Source organism: Camarhynchus parvulus, chromosome 15 (genome assembly GCF_901933205.1).
Source record: "Camarhynchus parvulus chromosome 15, STF_HiC, whole genome shotgun sequence".
Taxonomy (NCBI): domain Eukaryota; kingdom Metazoa; phylum Chordata; class Aves; order Passeriformes; family Thraupidae; genus Camarhynchus; species Camarhynchus parvulus.
The window spans coordinates 5520006-5537972 of NC_044585.1; the positions used below are offsets into that span (position 1 = coordinate 5520006).

The 17967-nt window shown below is 39.4% G+C and overlaps 1 protein-coding gene across 2 annotated transcripts in view; it reads right to left on the reverse strand.

The window, feature by feature from the left end:
* The window catches only part of DGCR2 (DiGeorge syndrome critical region gene 2), a 45827-nt gene that overhangs the window by 11576 nt on the left and 16284 nt on the right, over positions 1 to 17967 (reverse strand). Inside the window, exons 2-6 of one of the 2 annotated variants that reach the window (XM_030958686.1) lie at positions 14044 to 14166; positions 5751 to 5837; positions 4378 to 4588; positions 3387 to 3463; positions 1335 to 1511 (exon numbers count right to left, since the gene is read on the reverse strand). In XM_030958686.1, coding sequence (XP_030814546.1) covers positions 1335 to 1511; positions 3387 to 3463; positions 4378 to 4588; positions 5751 to 5837; positions 14044 to 14166 — 675 coding nt within the window. Of the gene's footprint in view, positions 1 to 1334; positions 1512 to 3386; positions 3464 to 4377; positions 4598 to 5750; positions 5838 to 14043; positions 14167 to 17967 lie in introns of both variants that reach the window. The other variant, XM_030958685.1, reaches the window with a different exon arrangement.

Consider the following 17967-nt stretch of genomic DNA (forward strand, 5'->3'; position numbering starts at 1 on the left):
CATGGAATCCAGCTTCACTTGTTGTTTTAAATGATTTGTAAATGTAAGCAGAGCACCGGTTAAAATCCAGGCCTTCACACTGAAGAACTTTGAAAAAGGGTCTCCAGGGAGTGTGAAAGATAATGGATGGTCCCAGCGACACAGAGACAATTTTCAGCTCATTGACAAGGGGAGTTTTAGGTATTTAATGGAACTGACACACTTCCAAGCATCCCCTCCAAGACAGAGGAAAGCAAGCGGTCTGAGAAGTTTAACCTCACTGCCAAAGCCTGCTGCAGCTCCCTTCCTCTTCCCTGGAATTAGGAAAAGCTGTATCTTTTCTAGACCAAATCTTCAGGCCTTTTAACAGGCCGGGACTTAAAAAGAGAGCCAGGCAATAGTACTTCCACTCTCCTAGCAGCATCCTGATCCCTGCCCAGCAGGGGAAGCTTAGCTGCCTTTTGCCCACTGACCTAAAAGCAGGCGCCAAAACCAGAGAGAGAAAACATTGCTGGGAGCGGCAGCTGCACTGACTGCTCAGGGAGGATGGCCTGTCCCCTCCAGCCTACGCACAGTCAGCTGCTGGGGTCCAAAGGGAAGGTAAGACTGGGAGAGACCTGAGGAGGTCACCAGCTCAATCTCTGATCAAAGCAGAGTCAGCCATGACATCCCAATGGGTTGCTCAGGGTTTTATCTAATCTGGTCATAAAAAACTCTGAGGACAGAAGCTGCACAACTTCCCTGGCAGTCAGCTGCACCCTGTATAACCCTCAAGTTAAACAACTTTTCTCCTTGCAAAGAAGCACCATCTAGATCAGGTAATGTTTAAGATTACCTGATAATACTGCAAATACCTCTGCTGGTATCAAGGCTTTTGGAGTACAGGAATGCAGATACAGAAGATATGGAACAAAAGCCTTTTTTTTTCCCCACTTTTAAGTCAGTCAGCTCCACCTGTCTTTCCCTTCTAGGTCTAATAATTAGATGGAAAGAATTTAGTAGAACTTGCTATACTCTAAAATAAGTGTTTCCTCATTTTAATGTGAAATTAATAACTTAAGATCAATGTTTACTAACAAGACATTTATGAAAAAAAAACAAAAATTTTTTTTTGCCCAAGTTTATTTTGGGGCTGATACAGCTGCCTAATGACTTTTTAGTAGAACTCTGTACTGTGTGACAGCCACACATTATGATGCTCTTATTTATTGAAATCAAGCAGAAATACAACTCCACCCTTTTCTTCTTAATTCACTGGGCCAAAATTAGAAAGGGCAATGAAACAATTTCCAGCTACTTATTATATGCATATTTAAACACACAACACAGTTAACACTGAACTGAACCCAACTTACTCCTTTTGCAGAGGAATGAAGATTTCTTATAGCAGTTTTCAGCGTACCAGCTGTGATAACCGTCGCGCCGGAGGGAAGCAGAAGCGTAATACTGGAACTGGGCACAGAAAACGTTTTCCTTTCCAGACATAGCCGTACCAAATTTAGGGATAGGAGGTAAAAACACTTCTGGAGAGCCTGGAACAAGATACATTGGCATTAGTGGGTATGTAAAGTTTTAGAGAGTCTCTGTAACATCACCCATTTCCTGCACACCAACTCCAATACAAAGAGGCCTCCAGCACCAGCTCCCATTACCAGCACTGCTCTGGGGGAGGGCAAACAGCTGGGAGGGAAGGGGTGACTCACATAGAAAAGAGGCTGCTGTTTTCAAAGTACTGGGTAATTCTGTCACTCTGAACCAGAAGTGATACTCCAACATCTCCACAAGTGCTGCTTCACAGAGCCCCATGGGGTTTGCCTGACAATAGTCATACACCTCCTCAAACCACGCTGAGTTTGGTCACAGTTGCTACCAGTGGAGCAAGAACCCACACAGCAATTTTGTGCCTGGCACTCCATGCACCCACCAGTGCTTCCAAAGGTGTGCATCTGCCTGTGCAGCCCTCACAGAGCTGCTCCATTTTTGGGGGGAAGCACTAGGGCATCCACAGTTTGGTCCTTTCAATCATGAAACAGCATCCTGATAGGCTCCAAACAGTGCAAAAGGTGTTGAGGGCATTTTCTGGAGGACTTATGTTCCACATGTTCACAACAATAAACTAAAATTTTCAAGCTTTAGAAGCCTAAATCACTTTTCAAACAGGTATTAGAAATTCAGAGTCTGCATCAATAAAAGCCTAAGAAAAGTTTTTCACAAACTACTGAATGTTACTATGTACTTTACTTTGTAGAGGCATCTCTTTGTTAAATATAGAACTTAAAAACATAAGATTATATGTTATTGAGAAGGTTTAAATTCATATAATGCATGAAATTAAATAAAACTAATGATGAAGTTATGATGATTTTTCTGTAATTCATGCCTCCCTGTTGTGACCACTCTGTCAGCAGATGGCAGTGCAGTCAGCTTTCCAAAGAGAAAAGAGAGGTCCTTTTAAGGAGAATCTTTGTATTCATGTGTCAAAGGAAGTATTTTTCAAGACCCAACTGTTTGAAAATTCTGATCATAATTATGTGTCTGTACCTAAAGGAGAGTTTTCCTCCCAGATTATCCATGGATACTTAAAACTATGTGTGAGAAAAAACCTATTCAGATTAGTTTTCAAATGCTACACTGGGATTCACAGTGCTGATGCTTAAAAAACAACACCTTTGTTATAATTTCTCCATTATCTAAACCGGTACAGGAATTAAACAGGCAACTGTACACATAAGAGTTTGTATTATGACTTTAATCTCACTACTGAATTAGCTAAAAATAAAAGGTGTAGAAACATAGCTTTGCATTTTCAGCAGAGGGAGCTGCTTGTTTTGCAATTGAAAGGGTTTAGCCAGTGATACCCATCAAATTAATGTTCAGTTTTTCATATAAAAGGAGATGAATTTCTGGGATTACGCAAATTCTGACATGGTTTAAGTAAACTACCTGAAATACTTTTAAAAAGAAAAAAATCTCTGTAAATTCTGCAAAATTCAAGTGTGTTGTTTGAGTACGCAAAATTCTATAAATTTTTAAAAAGCTAAAACCTCCAAACACGCTACACTAGTCTGCAAATTCTAAAACCAGGAATCAGCAGTTCATCTAAACATTCACCACAAAGAATGAGAAATTACACAGTAATTCCCTTTCTCTCACTTAATCAAGGGGAAAGCCCAAATAAACTGACACGTTCTTTCCATGCCAGCATGAAAACCCATAAAACTTAAACTTTAAAATAAGAAGCGTGTTGAGTATTAAACTCTTCCACTTCTACCCACTGAAGCGAAGCAGTTCACCTACACTATTTCAACATTACCAGTGAAAGAAGTCATGCTGTTCTTTCAAATCATATTCATGCTTTAATACAATTTTCATGGGCACTGAAGTAAGCAGCAATTTGAGAGACCCACCTTTGTAAGCAACTTCCCAGTGACCTTCCAGAGAGTGATTTCTGTTGGTGATCACATACTGATATCCCACCCAGAACCTGCAAATCAAGTTACATTCTAAAGATACAGGCCAAAAACACAGTAACAAATTAAATTACACAGAACCTTCTAATGTCTTCCTATGTAAAAGCAATGTAGAGAGACTACAGTTGAGGAACAGAGAAAAATACTTGATAAAATACTTATTAGTTTTCTAGGTTTACAAATTATAACTGTGTCCTTTATTTCTATTCATAAACACCACCTTATTCTGTTGTCATGGCAGCATTTCAGTATCTCAAACCCAAAAATCACACAGCAGCATCCAGAAGTCAAGTATTTCTGAAGTATTACGTCAGACTGTTCTAGAGCAAACCACTTAACTCTTCACAGACAGAAACACACCATTACTCAGCCACTCCTGGTGATCTGACACGGCAGCCCAGGAGTGACAGAAAACCCACACACAGAAAAAGGAGGAATTGTTTATTGTGAACTAACAGAAAGAAGTATCTAAACCACCCAAACACAGTAGTTGCAACTCAAAATGCCTTTTTACTTCATTCCTATCTCAAAGTTGCTCTTTGTTAGAGCTACAGGTACTTCATAGAAATCAAAATTTTGTTGAAAAATTCACATAATTATTTCTATACACAGCAGTGCAGCAGCAGTCGCTGTTAAATCCACCTTCCCTGATGCAGCTCAAGAATATCTGTACCTTGCTAAGACAATCTGAAGATAAGAAGACTCTGCTGATAAAAAGACTCTGCTGAATTGAATTATCTGTTAATAATTATTAAAACATAAACTACAGATGAGGCACTGCCTAACAGCCAAGCACGTTCACACTGGCTTATTCACCTGATGTAAATTTTATCATTAGGTTTTCTACACAAACTGAACCACCAGCATTTGTAGCACACAGCAACCATTCTCTGTAACATGAGATCTTTGTCCTTTTCTCCCTACTCACCTACGATGGTTCTCTCCTTCAGATGCTTTTTCTTCGAAGTTCCACTCCTGCTCCAGGATGAAGTTGAGCTCTTGGTCTGCAGTGAAGGTGGCGAGGGACCCGTTCACCCGCTGACATGTCTGCACAGCGTCCCAGTAGTTCTCCCCATTTAAATACACCCTGTAACAGCTGGCTGTGCCCTCATAGTGGTGCCATCCTGTTGGGCACTTCCCTAGGAAACATGAAGAATAGAAGGGAAACCATTCCCCCCAAATTAGGATCTTTAAGGTAATGCATCCTAATCAATTATCACTGGGGCACGTACACACAACAGTGTGTACACTTCACCTCCACAGGAGGAGGTGCACACATTACAGACCCCTGAAGAGTTACTTTACTACCGTTTCTGATAAATGTTGATTTTTTTACATGTTTTTAAGAAGATTAAGCTCCTAGTAAAGTCCCATCACATTGTCACAGCCTTTAAAATCTTTAATTAAGACTGACCATCTACTGTGGAAGACGTTTCCCTGCACATCTTTATAAAACAAATAAATTTGATTAATCCAAGCACAAACAAGCAGCACAAAAACCCTGGAGGTGGCCAATTTAATGACTGTCTTTCAATTAGATGATTAGCAATACATTCAACGTGCTGTGAAGTGTTCAACCTACTCTTAGAGTCTCAATAGTACTCATATATTCCTGCCCCCAGAGTGAATCATTGAAGACGACAGAAGTTCTGGGGAAATTCTCGGTTGCTTTGAGAAAATCACCACTGTAAGGCAGATCTTTAGTAAATAAGAAGGCAATGGTGCAAACTGCTGTCCCTGCTTTCTCTCAATTAACTCAACTAAGGGAACCTGAAACAAAAGCCTTGTGGCATTTCTGGACGACATAGGCCCATGGGCTAACAGAAAGAATCACAGGACAGGAGGATGACATTTAAACCTGCACCTGCACTATTAATTTTGCATGGCCTAAGAAACTTAAAATTCAGAAACTGTTTTCTGTTCATTGCATCTCACAGTTCTGTTCTCAAGCCTCTTTATTCTGTTTTGTTTCTTTTGGTTTTTTTATTCTTTTTTATTCTGTTACAACTCTGCAATGAGTTCTAACAGAAAACTGCAACTCTGGTTTCACAAAGAGAGGATTAATAGGGACATAGGATTCTTTGCATGTACTGGTCTGCTATATAAACCATGCAGGACATATATAAAAGAAATGCACAAACACCGGAAATAGCATTGCATGTCAAAGTTTGGTCCAAAAGCTATGAAACAGAAAAGACTATTAGTTTTTAATTCAAAAATAGCCTAAACTTGTAAATGAATTAATTTAATTAATTAATTAATTAAAGAAAGATGGCCCAGATTTCCCAGTCTGCAACTTACTGCTGAAGCGGACGGGCTGAGCCACGTTGACGGTGTGGAAGCGGGCCCAGCTGTGCCTCGAGTCCACGTTCTCCTTCCCCTGGTAGCCTGGGGACCAGGAGGAATAGTTAGTACTGGTGAAAGATGCAAGCAAAGGCAGATTTCGTTTTATTAAACTTTCTCTGGGTTTTAATTCAATACATATGTGATACCTGACTCAGGTAAGCAAAGATGGCAGGTCCCTGCAATAACAGCTTGGCCATTTTACTCAGCAGGTAACTGAAATACTTTCAATTGAAAAGAACCAACAAGCCATTACACTAGTCGTGCAGGGTAAATGAAATATTTTGGCAGATTCTCACCAGCCTGCAATTGTACACAGGACTTGCTGCTCATGATTTCAACTGCTGCAGCAAATGCATCATCCCCAGCGCATTGTATCTGCTCCTGTTTACAGAACTACCCACTCCCCAGCTGCTTTGTTCCTCAGCTGTGTGTTCAAGGACAGAAGACAACTCCTCCAATACATTTTCCAACACATGCTCTGAGATGTAGGATGTAATTAAAACCAGGAAAGGAGACTGATCTTCAGCCAGAAGAACGAGGCTTTTTTTTATTCATTCTCAAGCTTCTAAAGGAAAAGCTAGTTGATGACTTCTGAAATAAACCCCCACACCCCTCATCTCAGTGTCAGGGTTAACAGGTGTACATGACCACCAGATTCAGTAATTTAGGAAGAACACAGTGTAAGATGTTATTCAAGAAAAGGGGCTGGAGGGCTCCATGTGCCTACCAGGAGTAAATAAGGAGCACCCAGTTCAGGTGGAGGCAGGGTGGGCCATAGCCAGCACAACTAGCAGGTTCCTAAGCAGGAAGGCTGGCATGGTGGTGGGGAGAAACCTTAGAGAAAGATGGAAGTGGGCACCAAGAATGATTAATGTGGAAACAAGAGATTAACCTTAAAAAGAGAGAAATTAAAAACCCAACAATACAAGCATTATAAATATCTGCTTGTATGTTACTTAATACTACTAGATGTTATTGAAGGTAGTAGGATTTACCAGCACAGTGCTATGTAGACATTCATTTCTGTATAAAAAATCTGCTTATTTTCCTTTAAAGCTGATTAGCTCCATTTAGCCTCACTAAACCAAACAAACAAAGACATGATCCCAAATAAAGAGAAGCTACACAGTCTTCTTCAACAGGTTTAACTACATCTGTTTGAAATATATATGAAACCACATCAATAAAACTTTCTCTTTTTGGACTATCTTTGGAAAGCAAGAGCTCCACAGCAATTTCATGGTAATATAAACCCTGAGCTGCAGGCTGTTCACTGCATTACCTGGGGGAAAGACTTCCACAAGACCCAACATCAAACAGTGCACTCCATGGAACAAATGTAGGCACTGATGAGCAAAAGAAATCCCTAGCTGGAGCCCAGAAACAGCAGAGTCGCTCTGCATTCATCTGTCTCTAGCATACTGAGTTTGCCCTGGGTTAATGGGATAAGCAAGGGCTATTTAATTATCACGTTATCCTAGGAATTACATGTCTACAGAGATCGCCCATTAAGGAATGGCTGTGCATAATACACTCACATGGCTTTAAGGAATAAAGCAGAAATTCTGGTGTTCAGTATTAGAATATGTTATCTATCACAGGCAAGAAGTCAGTGCCAAGAAACTCAGCATACACTTCAAAGGACACAAAACAATAAAATTATTTGACAGTGAAGATTACTGATTTTTTTATTATTTTAAAGGTTAATCTATTTTTAGTTTTAGAATCTGTTTTTAATCCTAATGGTTCGGTAGCACTATTTACACTATGATTTTCAGAGCAATACTGAGACACTGAAAAAGCAAATCTTCAATTAGAGCAAGGCTTTAAAAATAACACTAACTAATCTAGAATGCTTTATCAAATTCTACTGAGCTCAGCATGGGGAGCTCTATTTTCCCATGGCATTAAATGGTAGCAGCTAAACCCAAAGAACCAGTCAGAACCAAATACATGAAGACTCAGTTCCATCTCAGAAGTGAGAGCAGATGCAGCACCATATGGCTGACCCTCCGCAGCTAAACAGAACGCCCACGAGGACTTAACAATTTATCTTCCCCAGGAATAAAACAAAAGTTCACAGGTTTTAACATGCAAGGTTAAGGAAGGGTTACACAGGCTAACATCCTAAATTAACAGAATTTGTGCCAGATGCTTTGAAAAAATAACTACACAGATCCCACACAAAAAGAGTTCCATCACTTCCACCCAGGAAGCAGAACTCATTCCTTCCTCAGCATGTGCCCTTGTCAGCAGATTCATGCTGAAACCAGGACTGAAGTGGCACAAAGCAGACACCACAAAGCAGACACCACAAGCCACTTCTTCAAGCCCAACACTGTCAGCTGCTTAATAAACTGGCGCTCTTCAAATATTAAATTGCTTCTATTTGACCTGAATATCTGTCTCCCAAGAAAAGCAACGACGACAACTTTTTCCAGGGCAATAAAGAGATGCTAACAAGCCTCTAAGTCACTTGACTGCCATGAAAAGCTGTGGCAGATTCTGGTGGCAAAGGTGTAATTGGACTGGATTTCTATTCTACTTCTGCAATACTCTGCAGAAGAATTTTATGTGCTGTTCCTACTTCCTTTTTACAAATAATTTTATCTTTAAAAATAAATTAGAGTGCCATGGACTCATCTTTAGATAACAACTTAACTCAGAAGATCAGAACTAACTTTGAGTGTTTCACAAAGGAAAAGCCATCACTTTCAGTGCTTACACTTCATATCCTGAAAAGAAATGAAATTTTGGAAGATCAGTTATTTTCCAAGATCTTTATTCTTCTAAATACTACAATCACAGGCAATAACAGCAACAGTGGTATTTTTACTAGCCAAGACAGATAGAGATCTGCTTCTTTGACTTTATATAATTACTCCAGAAATGTCATTTGCTGGCTAGTTGGTGCAGAAAATGAAAAAATGGGTTCAAGGAAGAACCCATGGGGCACTATTTTTTTTCACCCTTTGAATATTAGAGTGGTGAACACAAGCATCCTCCAGTGTGTTTCCCAATTGATCAAATCATGATTAGTATTCACCCAGCTCCTTCCAATTTACAGTTGCTATCTAATTCACTCCAGCACAATTATAGTCTAAATATAGGGCTATCCATCAAGAGAAAGTTGTCTAACAGTGGTGATTCTGTGGCTATTTTCAGTTGTTTAAAACTTGAAGCTACCAACTCAGAATGGAAGCCTGCCATGCTGATGGCTCCTTCTACCTTTTGGAAAACTGTGTCACAGATGTCAAGTCACTCAAGCAAATCCCTTCATAAGGATGGATGTACTATGTCAAATTATGTCAAAATTAAACTGCCTGTGAAACAACCAGGTCTTGCCATATCTTATTAGTTCCAAGATTTGAGTTGTTCCTGTTTAAACACACAGATTCTCAAAATTTACATAAAAGCTGCCTTGTCCCCAAAGCTTCAAATTTTCTGTCCAGCATATTACTGAAAGCTTAGAAAGCTTCTAATTCCATCTGGTAATTTGAGAGGTGAGAGAACTTCAAGATTAAGGTCAGTTTTGTGCCTCAATATTTGAAAATACAGTTCAGAAGCTCCTAGAGAGGAGTGATTCTTCTCAGATCAAGCAGCTCCATGCTGTGTGTTATCAACTGTACTGTGCAAGGACATCAATGCCAAGCAAGAACAGCATCCTGCTGTGCTGAGTGCTATTCAAAGTAACGGACTGGCAGAAAACAGCTTATCATTTAAACACCACAAGGTAGGGTAAAAAACAATAGGAGTTCAGCAAGAGCTCAGGAAAGGTGTGGAAATGCTCAGAGGTTTTTATCATTAAGACCTAGGTTTTAAAAAAGAGATGTACTAAAAAGTGCACAAATGTCAAGAGTCACTTCAAGCATACAAAACATCCTTGCTGAAACAAAACACAAAGCTGTTTTTGATCACTTCAAAACAGGTTGCTGCAGCTGCTGCTTCATCAGAAGAGAAAGATGTGAAACTGATATGGATAGGATTTATGAAGGGCACTTGAATTTAAGACATCCATTTTCATTCATAGGCAACAGAAAAAAACATCAAGCCTGCAGTCTGGGAGGAAAACACAGCCAGAGCTATACTAAACCCTGCTCTGCTCAGCCTCCTGAAAATGAGTTACACCAGAAGGCCTGCAAAGAAGGCAGGATATCTGCAGAAGCTGATCTGATATTCTAGTAGAAGCAAAGCTGGAAATCCAATAAGCAGTAAAAGGTAAACTGCAGATCCCTTCCCCCTTATGGGTTTAAATACAGAACTTTTATAAAGGTGAAAAAGTTATGTTTCTACTTTGATTGCTTGTGTAGCAACATGAGAGAAAGTGATTAGAAAAAATAAATTCCATTTGTAAAAGTCGTTGTTGAAGATATTAATGCCTGTTTCTACCATTTCATAAAATACACCACTTTGGGATAACTATTTTTAGGATCAACTACTGTTGACATGGAAAAGTCCACAAATTTCTTGAAGCTCCACTGCTTGAACAGAAGCGAGTCACAGGCACATGCTACATAACGAACCCTCCCAGTAATTTTAGTATTGCTCACAGGAGTAGGCAGACACTGGTTTTAGTCTGTCAGAGAGATGAATTGAGGGTAATCACTGCAGCAGATTCCACTGACACATGGGTGCCTAGTGGGAAGGGCAGGGGGAACAGTACTTTGCACATGGAAAATATGTGACTGAGAGGAATTCCATGTTTTAAAGGAAAATGGTCATTATGATAAGAGACAGTGAGAATAAAAACAGCTATAATGACAATCTTCAGAGAAATATAGCAAAAAATAGGCATCTCACACACTTATTCAGTTTGTCAATGAATTAAATGTCTTACTTAATTGTGTTCTGAAAAAAATGCCAGAAGAAATTCAAACAAATAGTCTTACACTTTGGAATGTTTCTTGCACTTCAGCCAATATATGATTACCAAACTAATTTATTAATTATGGATCCTCTTCTTTTAATAGGACCTTTGTTACTAACACAAATGAAATTAGGCCTTAAAAAGGTGAACCAACAGTGGTAAACAACTTAGAATGGCTTTGTAATAAACCTTTCAAAACACCAACATGACTAAGGAGTCACTGAAACACACTTTTAACACCACCACAAAACCCTAATTCACTGCCATTGATCTGTTCTGAGTTGCTCATGTTGGAGTGTGCCATTAGTGGCTCAAAGGCTGAAGATTAACAAGCTTCACAACCAGATTCAGGGCCCTTTCTTGCATGCTTTCTTTTCATGCTTCAGAGAGTTTTCATGCCTTTTAATTTAAAGATGTTATAATTCTCCAAGTTTCACAAGTCCTGGTGGCTTCACTAACTAGTTCTTTTAGTCTTCAGACTGCCTTTATTGAAGGGAAGAACATTTTAATTAAAGTATTTACATTCAGCTGAATCATCACACAACTGCTCATCTAATCCAAAGGTATTTTCTACATTTAAAGCTGCATCATTTCTTGTTAATTCAGTGGCCAAAGAAGAAAGTTGCCAGTCCTGAGTATGACTGTGTTACTATTATTAGTAGCATTAGCTCCCCATCAATGTCCCAAGACAGTCCCTCCTGTGACTCGTCATGCCTGTACTGCTTTCCTCAACACAAACTCACTGCTCTTCCAAGCTGATTCTGCCCTCAGGTTTACTTTCATTGATGCTACTCCTCTTTATGCTCCAGCACAGCATTCCCATGCACACCAACCTCTTCTATTCCTGACAGCTCTGAATAACACCTGCTCTTCAACGCCCATTGCAGGTCACCATGCAATCCTACCAAGTTCATTGTTACAGGTATAATAGTTTTTACATCCTACACGAGTAGTTCTTGTTCCTCTGGTTTGCTGGCTGCACTCCTCACATTACTGTGCAAATATCTCAGTTCTTTCACAAACACCACACCTGCTTTCTGGCTGTTTTACTGAGCACAGCCTTTTCACCAATTACTTATCTAATTATTCCTCTCGTCAAGTGGAATATTTTCCTCTCTCTGCTGTCCAGCGTTTTCCCCTCTGGTATTTACAGACATTATTCTTCTCTTCCTGCACATAGACATGGTGGTGAATCAAGTCTCTCCCACATTTCATTTCTTTAACCTTCAAGTCCTTCTTATCATGTCAGGCTAGACAGTCTACACCCCGAACACAACACCAGAACCCACGTATTGAGAAATGCTACTCCCATAAATCCTCCTCCTATCAATATACCAAACATTCTTTGGAACTCCAGTCCTTAGTCAACACCATCCTGGTGCATACTCCAGGCAATAACTTAAGTTGCTGACTAATCCATCAGGAACAGGAAAAGATAAAAATAGTTTTCTATTAATGTGGAAGTTCAAATGTTCCCACAAGCAAAGTCTTCAGGGATTTTTGAGTAAATCCAAACACTAACATGACTCTGCCCTCCCCTAGACACTGAATTCCATTATACTCCAGAATTTTATCAGGTCCATAGTTTTTTTACATTTTGCCAAAGTTAGCTAACAAGGAAGAATAACAGCACAGCTATAAAAGTAATTTTCTTTAGGACATCCATATTGTAAAGAATATCTTTAAATAGACTATCAATGGCACAGCTTAATTTTCAGTGTCAGAACAAACTACCAACTGTTTTTCCCCTTTACTGCACATTCACACACACACCAACAAAAAGTTTTCTTGAAAGAGTACTGACATTCTTTCAATGTCCATAGTACACACTGAGGAGATGGCTAACTCCAGCACAGTTTCAAAGTTTGAATGTTAGATTTATTTCTCTAATTCCTTTAGATAATATGAATATTTAAAAGGATTTGTTGCTGTAAAACATCAATGTTACTATTTTGTAGCACCTCTCTAAAATAGCTGAGAACTCAGAATGATGAATGCTGTTATGGCAATGCCACAGAGTTCACGAGATTCTCTGCCAAGAGAATGAAGTAGAGTTCACTGGAAAAGAATTTCTTAAAACTGTTTTTGAATGTAATTTAGTTCTGCTGTAAAGATAAAAAGTTTTCAATTACGCCACAGTTGAATTCATGCTTTCAGATACCTGTCTCATTGTTCTTAACAAAAAAAAAACCACAGGTCAATTCACTTTTAAGAGACACAGAAAGAGCTGCACTAGCCTGTTTTTCAAGAACAACTGAAAACATTCAAAACTGTGATTGTACAGTCACAATATTTCTTTGCTTGTTTCTCAGCACAGCTCAGTATCCAGTAGCTTTAGCAGAGATCCACTGCTGCTGACAGGCTCCTGAAAGCATAAAGTCATAGGAGCTTATGAAGTGCAAATACACCAGCTTGTCTGGCAGAACAAAGTTCTGCACTCAAGCACAAGAAGCACAATCAGAACAGGGAGCAATAAAACAAGCTCTCTACCCGAGTCCAGCAATGTCACCCAGCACTGTCTGAGTGATATACAACCAAATCAGTAATTCCAAATTTAACCACAGGCTTATGTGTCATTTCAGTTTAACTGCAACACTTTTTCCTTGTCAGGAGAGTCTCTTTTCAGACCACAAACTCTCCTCATCTTCAGGATACCTGCTCTGACCATAAGAATGGAAGGATAATTCAGACAAGCAAAAAACTGTTTGCAGTATTAGCTGCTCAAAATGAAGAGAAGCCAACTCAGTCTTTGTTAATAATGGGTACAGTTCTACCAAATAATCACCAATTTCAAATAAAAAGAACCAAACAACACTGTTAGGAAAATTAATCCACAAACACCAGAGGTTTATGTCCAAAAAGGAGACAGAGGAGTCCTTTCTGGCTTTATTCAAACAAAGGGAGAGGCCATGGGGCATCCCCCTGAAATCTCTCAAATTTTTGGAGGATGCAGCCTCCTTTTTATCCAAATTTCCCAGCCACTCTCTCTTTCCTCATTGGCTGAGGTACTTGAGAGGTACAGACTCCCCAGTATGCCTGATACTGAAGATTTCCCTCTAATGTATAACCCTCCTTTTTAATTTTTAATTCTTACTCAATTTAGGGGTTTTTCTTCCCCATTATTTCTTTCACCTTTCAATGTCTAATTTCGTTTATCAGCAAACCTAAAGTTGATTTGTAAAAGCAAATATCTTTTTCCATTCATCAATCAATGGAATCCTTCTCATTATTTCTTTTATCTCCCAGTGCTAGTTTTATCTACCAGCAGACCCACAGCTTGTTTGTAAAGGCAAATTCACTATTCCTTTCAACCTGAAAGAGTCAAAGTACTGCTGCAAAGTAAGCTGGTACAGGGCTGAGCAGTCTTTTAGATTTACTTACCTGGACAGTCAACTTCATCACTCTCATCCTCGCAGGTGGGCCACCCATCACACTGCCAGGTTGAGGGGATGCACTGAATGGTCCCACTCCGACACGCAAACTGCCCCGGGGCGCAGCGCAGCTCTGGGAAAGAGGGAAAACATGGTGCTTCGTTTGAAATGTTATTTATTCTTGCAAATTTATACATATATTAATCATCTGTCATGTCACCGATCACTGATGCGTAACGGATAAAATCTCTGGTTAACTCAGCCTGTTAAAAACTCCGTCAGCTCAGCTCACTTCATGCCTTAAACTGCATGTTTGTGGTTTTAACAGACAGGAGGGTATGGGAAATCATTCTCTCAAGACATCCGTGGTAAAACCTTCCTGATAAAGATAGCCTGTGAGCGGCTATTACCACAGCATTATCCATTTGCTTCTTGTGGGGCACTGAGGAGTGCTTGTTCCATTTTCCCAGAGCTGAAGTTCAACAAAAATATGCTTTGATAGGTGAGCACTGCATTATGCAACAGCCTCAGAATCCTATTTCCATTCCAATCACTGTGTATGCCAGCACCCACCAGACTTGCACAAAAGCCCAATCTGATTTAGAGACATTTCACAGAACTACTTGTAACACAATATCTATATCCATGAACCTGTTTTCACTTTCTAGCTTCAGCTCTTTTGTAGCATTTCTCCATGTGAACGTACCCTTTACTAGAAACTGACACTCTCTGCAAACATGTTGCTCCTGCTTCTATGAGTTCACTGCCTACTTGCCATCACTACACTGTCACACCTAATTAGCATTATAAAAAGTACAACTTTTTTAAAACCTTTTTTTTTCAATTCCATCTATCAAATGCCAGAACCTAATAACTCAACTTCATTTTATGTCCTTCAAAACATTTTGCAGGGAATAAAAAGGTCTGTCTACAAAAGTGAACAATTCTAAACTTGTTCACAGCCGTCCATCAGTGCCAGCACCATCCACAGGCTCACTTTTGCACCTAACCATCACTGTCCATCTTTCTTCTAGACAGTGGTTGTCAATTTTCCAACCATTGTTTTTGAGCAATTTAGCACATTTTCCTCTCAGTGAGCTGCACTAATCCCAGGTAATTTATGTCTAGAGAATGAGCAGATTTTTAAACAGAAAAAAAAATGTTTATATGTAAAACATACTGATTTTGAATGGATCCAGTAGGCAACTGTCCTGCAGAAGGAAATCACTAAAAGAGAATTTAAAATACAGGTATGCATTCTCTCATCCACAGCTTACAACATAAGAGCAGACTGTAATTGCAATTGTTTCTTCTTGAAACACATGCCTAAGCTAAATCAAGACAGAGGTCACATTTAAGTGTTCAAACAACATGACTGGGCGTAATAACCCCGGTCACCAGGCACTCTGAATGAAAGCTGTACACATATACCTGGTAATTGGTATAACATATTGATAACAGGCTTCTAATTCCATGCTAGACTAAAATCCAGCCCTACTACTGGTTCCTCTATAAAACAAAGACCTGCTCTTCTAGAAAAATAAAAGCAGGCACATCCTCTTAGCAACCACCTACTCAGAGCAAACATTCAGGTCACAAGATGCTAAGAACTCACACAGACCTGCCAGACTACTGAGGGCAATAGACAGCACAACGAGTGTTCTCACCCATTTAGAGCTTTACTCAGCCCAAACAGAAAAAATACAATTACCAGTCATAATGACTTCCCCCTCAGACAAAAAAAAAAAGGCATAATTTATTTAGCCTGAAGAGAGAAAGAGGAATTAAACAGTTGGGGGCAGGGAGATTGTGTAAAAAATAGAGGAAAAGCTTCACTTTTAGCTTTGCTATTAGCTTCACCCAATATAGCAAGAGAGAAAATTTTAAATCTATCTTTAAGCTAAATAATTTCAAATCTAATATCTATGAGTTAATTAAATCTCCTTCTAAACAGAGGGAAAAACCCAACAACACAGAAATCACTAAATCAAACAAATACAAAACCTCAAGCTGAAATGGAAAGCACTCAGATTCCAAGAGCACCATTTGGTAAATAAATGATTGCAGCTTCTTTCGCCACTTTTGCACAAGGTCAGGACGCAGCAGGAGGTTCCTTAGAAAGTCTTGCTACTACAGTTTCAAGTACAGAATTTACACTGGGGCCTGTGGGAGATTTTTTAACACCTCAAATACTAATCTCAGCCCAGCTCCAGGTTTGCACTGCATCCACCCATAGTTATGGCAAAATTCAGTACTTTAAAATAAACTTGATTTTTTCTCTTACTGCTTATTTTCAATGAAATTCACACATACACCCTGTGAACAAAGTTATTCTGCAGCTTTCTGGCTTCACAGGCAGCGTACACCAGGAAGGCCAACCTGCACAAGGGAGAAACAGCCAAGAATACTTCTGTCTGTCTGCAATTTCACACATGCTATTACTATTTTATGTACAATTACATATGAGTGGTTCCGATAAAAGGATGACTCCATCTCAGCATTATGGACATTAAAAAAATGCCAGCTACATGCTGTAATGTCATGACTTCCTGTGTTAGAGACACTCCTCTCTGAAGAATGTGGATACATGGAAGAGTACAAAACATTTCTAGTAAAACACCTTTCAGACCAGCTGTACCATTGTTCCCAATGGAGATCATGCTGTCAGATGCACTAATTATTTCAGACCAAGGAACATGAACTGCTAAGCAATTCTGCTGTGGAGGGGGGAAATGTGACACAAAGAAATACTGTGAAATTAAAATCTCTGTCTTCTAAGCCATCCCAACCCATAGCCATCAGCAGTAAGATACACACATAAAAATAGATGGAAGTCTACAACCAAGCTGTAAGATACTTAGCCCAGGAATGGAGATATTTGGGAGATGCAAGGATGCACAGGGTATGTGCTGGTCTCCAGAACCCTGTGAAACCTTTCATGTCAGTAGCCTATTTTTAAGTTAAAACAACAGATAAATGAAAACATCTCAAGCCCATCTCCACCACAGAAAAGGGAACTCACACTGCCAGCAGCAGGACAAGAGTCAGGAAGATGGATGAGCAGTACTGAATAGTACAACATTATGTGACCATCCATCTTTCCTGGAATGCAAGTAATCATTTAACATATGGTCAGACTTTGTACTTTCCAGGAGTGTGGTAAATAAAAACTGTTTCTTCACCCATATATTTTCAGTTCTTTTGAAGAACAGCAAAGACTTCAAAAATATCAGCACATTTCTGTCCTTAAAGCCAGGTATCCCTCACAGTTCACAGCTGTTGATGGTAACTCACAGCAAGAAAGGATGAAGTATGTACCTTAAACTATCACCTCCACACAACACTAAACCGTACTTTCTACCAGCTGTTAAATGCAGAAACACTTCATATTTTCAAAATCATTAGTAAATATGCAATGGCACAAGTTCAGCTAAGAGCAAGCAGCTGTTGGAGCAGAAGCACAAAACAACATTAAGCCAAGGGCATCAACAATTGCCTCGAGGTGAAAATGTGGAAATGCAACCTCCCCCAGCACTCACATATGATGTGATGAGTGACATCAGCAGTATAATGATTCACATGTGCAATTCTAACATAAAAGGCTCTTTTTCTTTTCAGCCTCAGATGCAGTCTTTGCTATGCTACAAGATGAAATTTAGTACACTGAAATCTTATTGCAGAGCAATTAAATTTATCTGGCATTTGCTGGGAAGAAAGGAGACAACTACAACACTGCAAATAGCAGCAACTGTAGTTTTTGCACTATACAGATTATAAACTTACAAAACATCACAACGTTCAGGCAGTGTGAGAACATGAGAACACTTGAAGCAGTGAGGTGTCATGATAGTCTCTTCATTTCACTACCTCAGAGCACTTCTACAACATTAACCCTCTAAAATCCTACCAACCAGTGCATCCTCATGCCACAGTT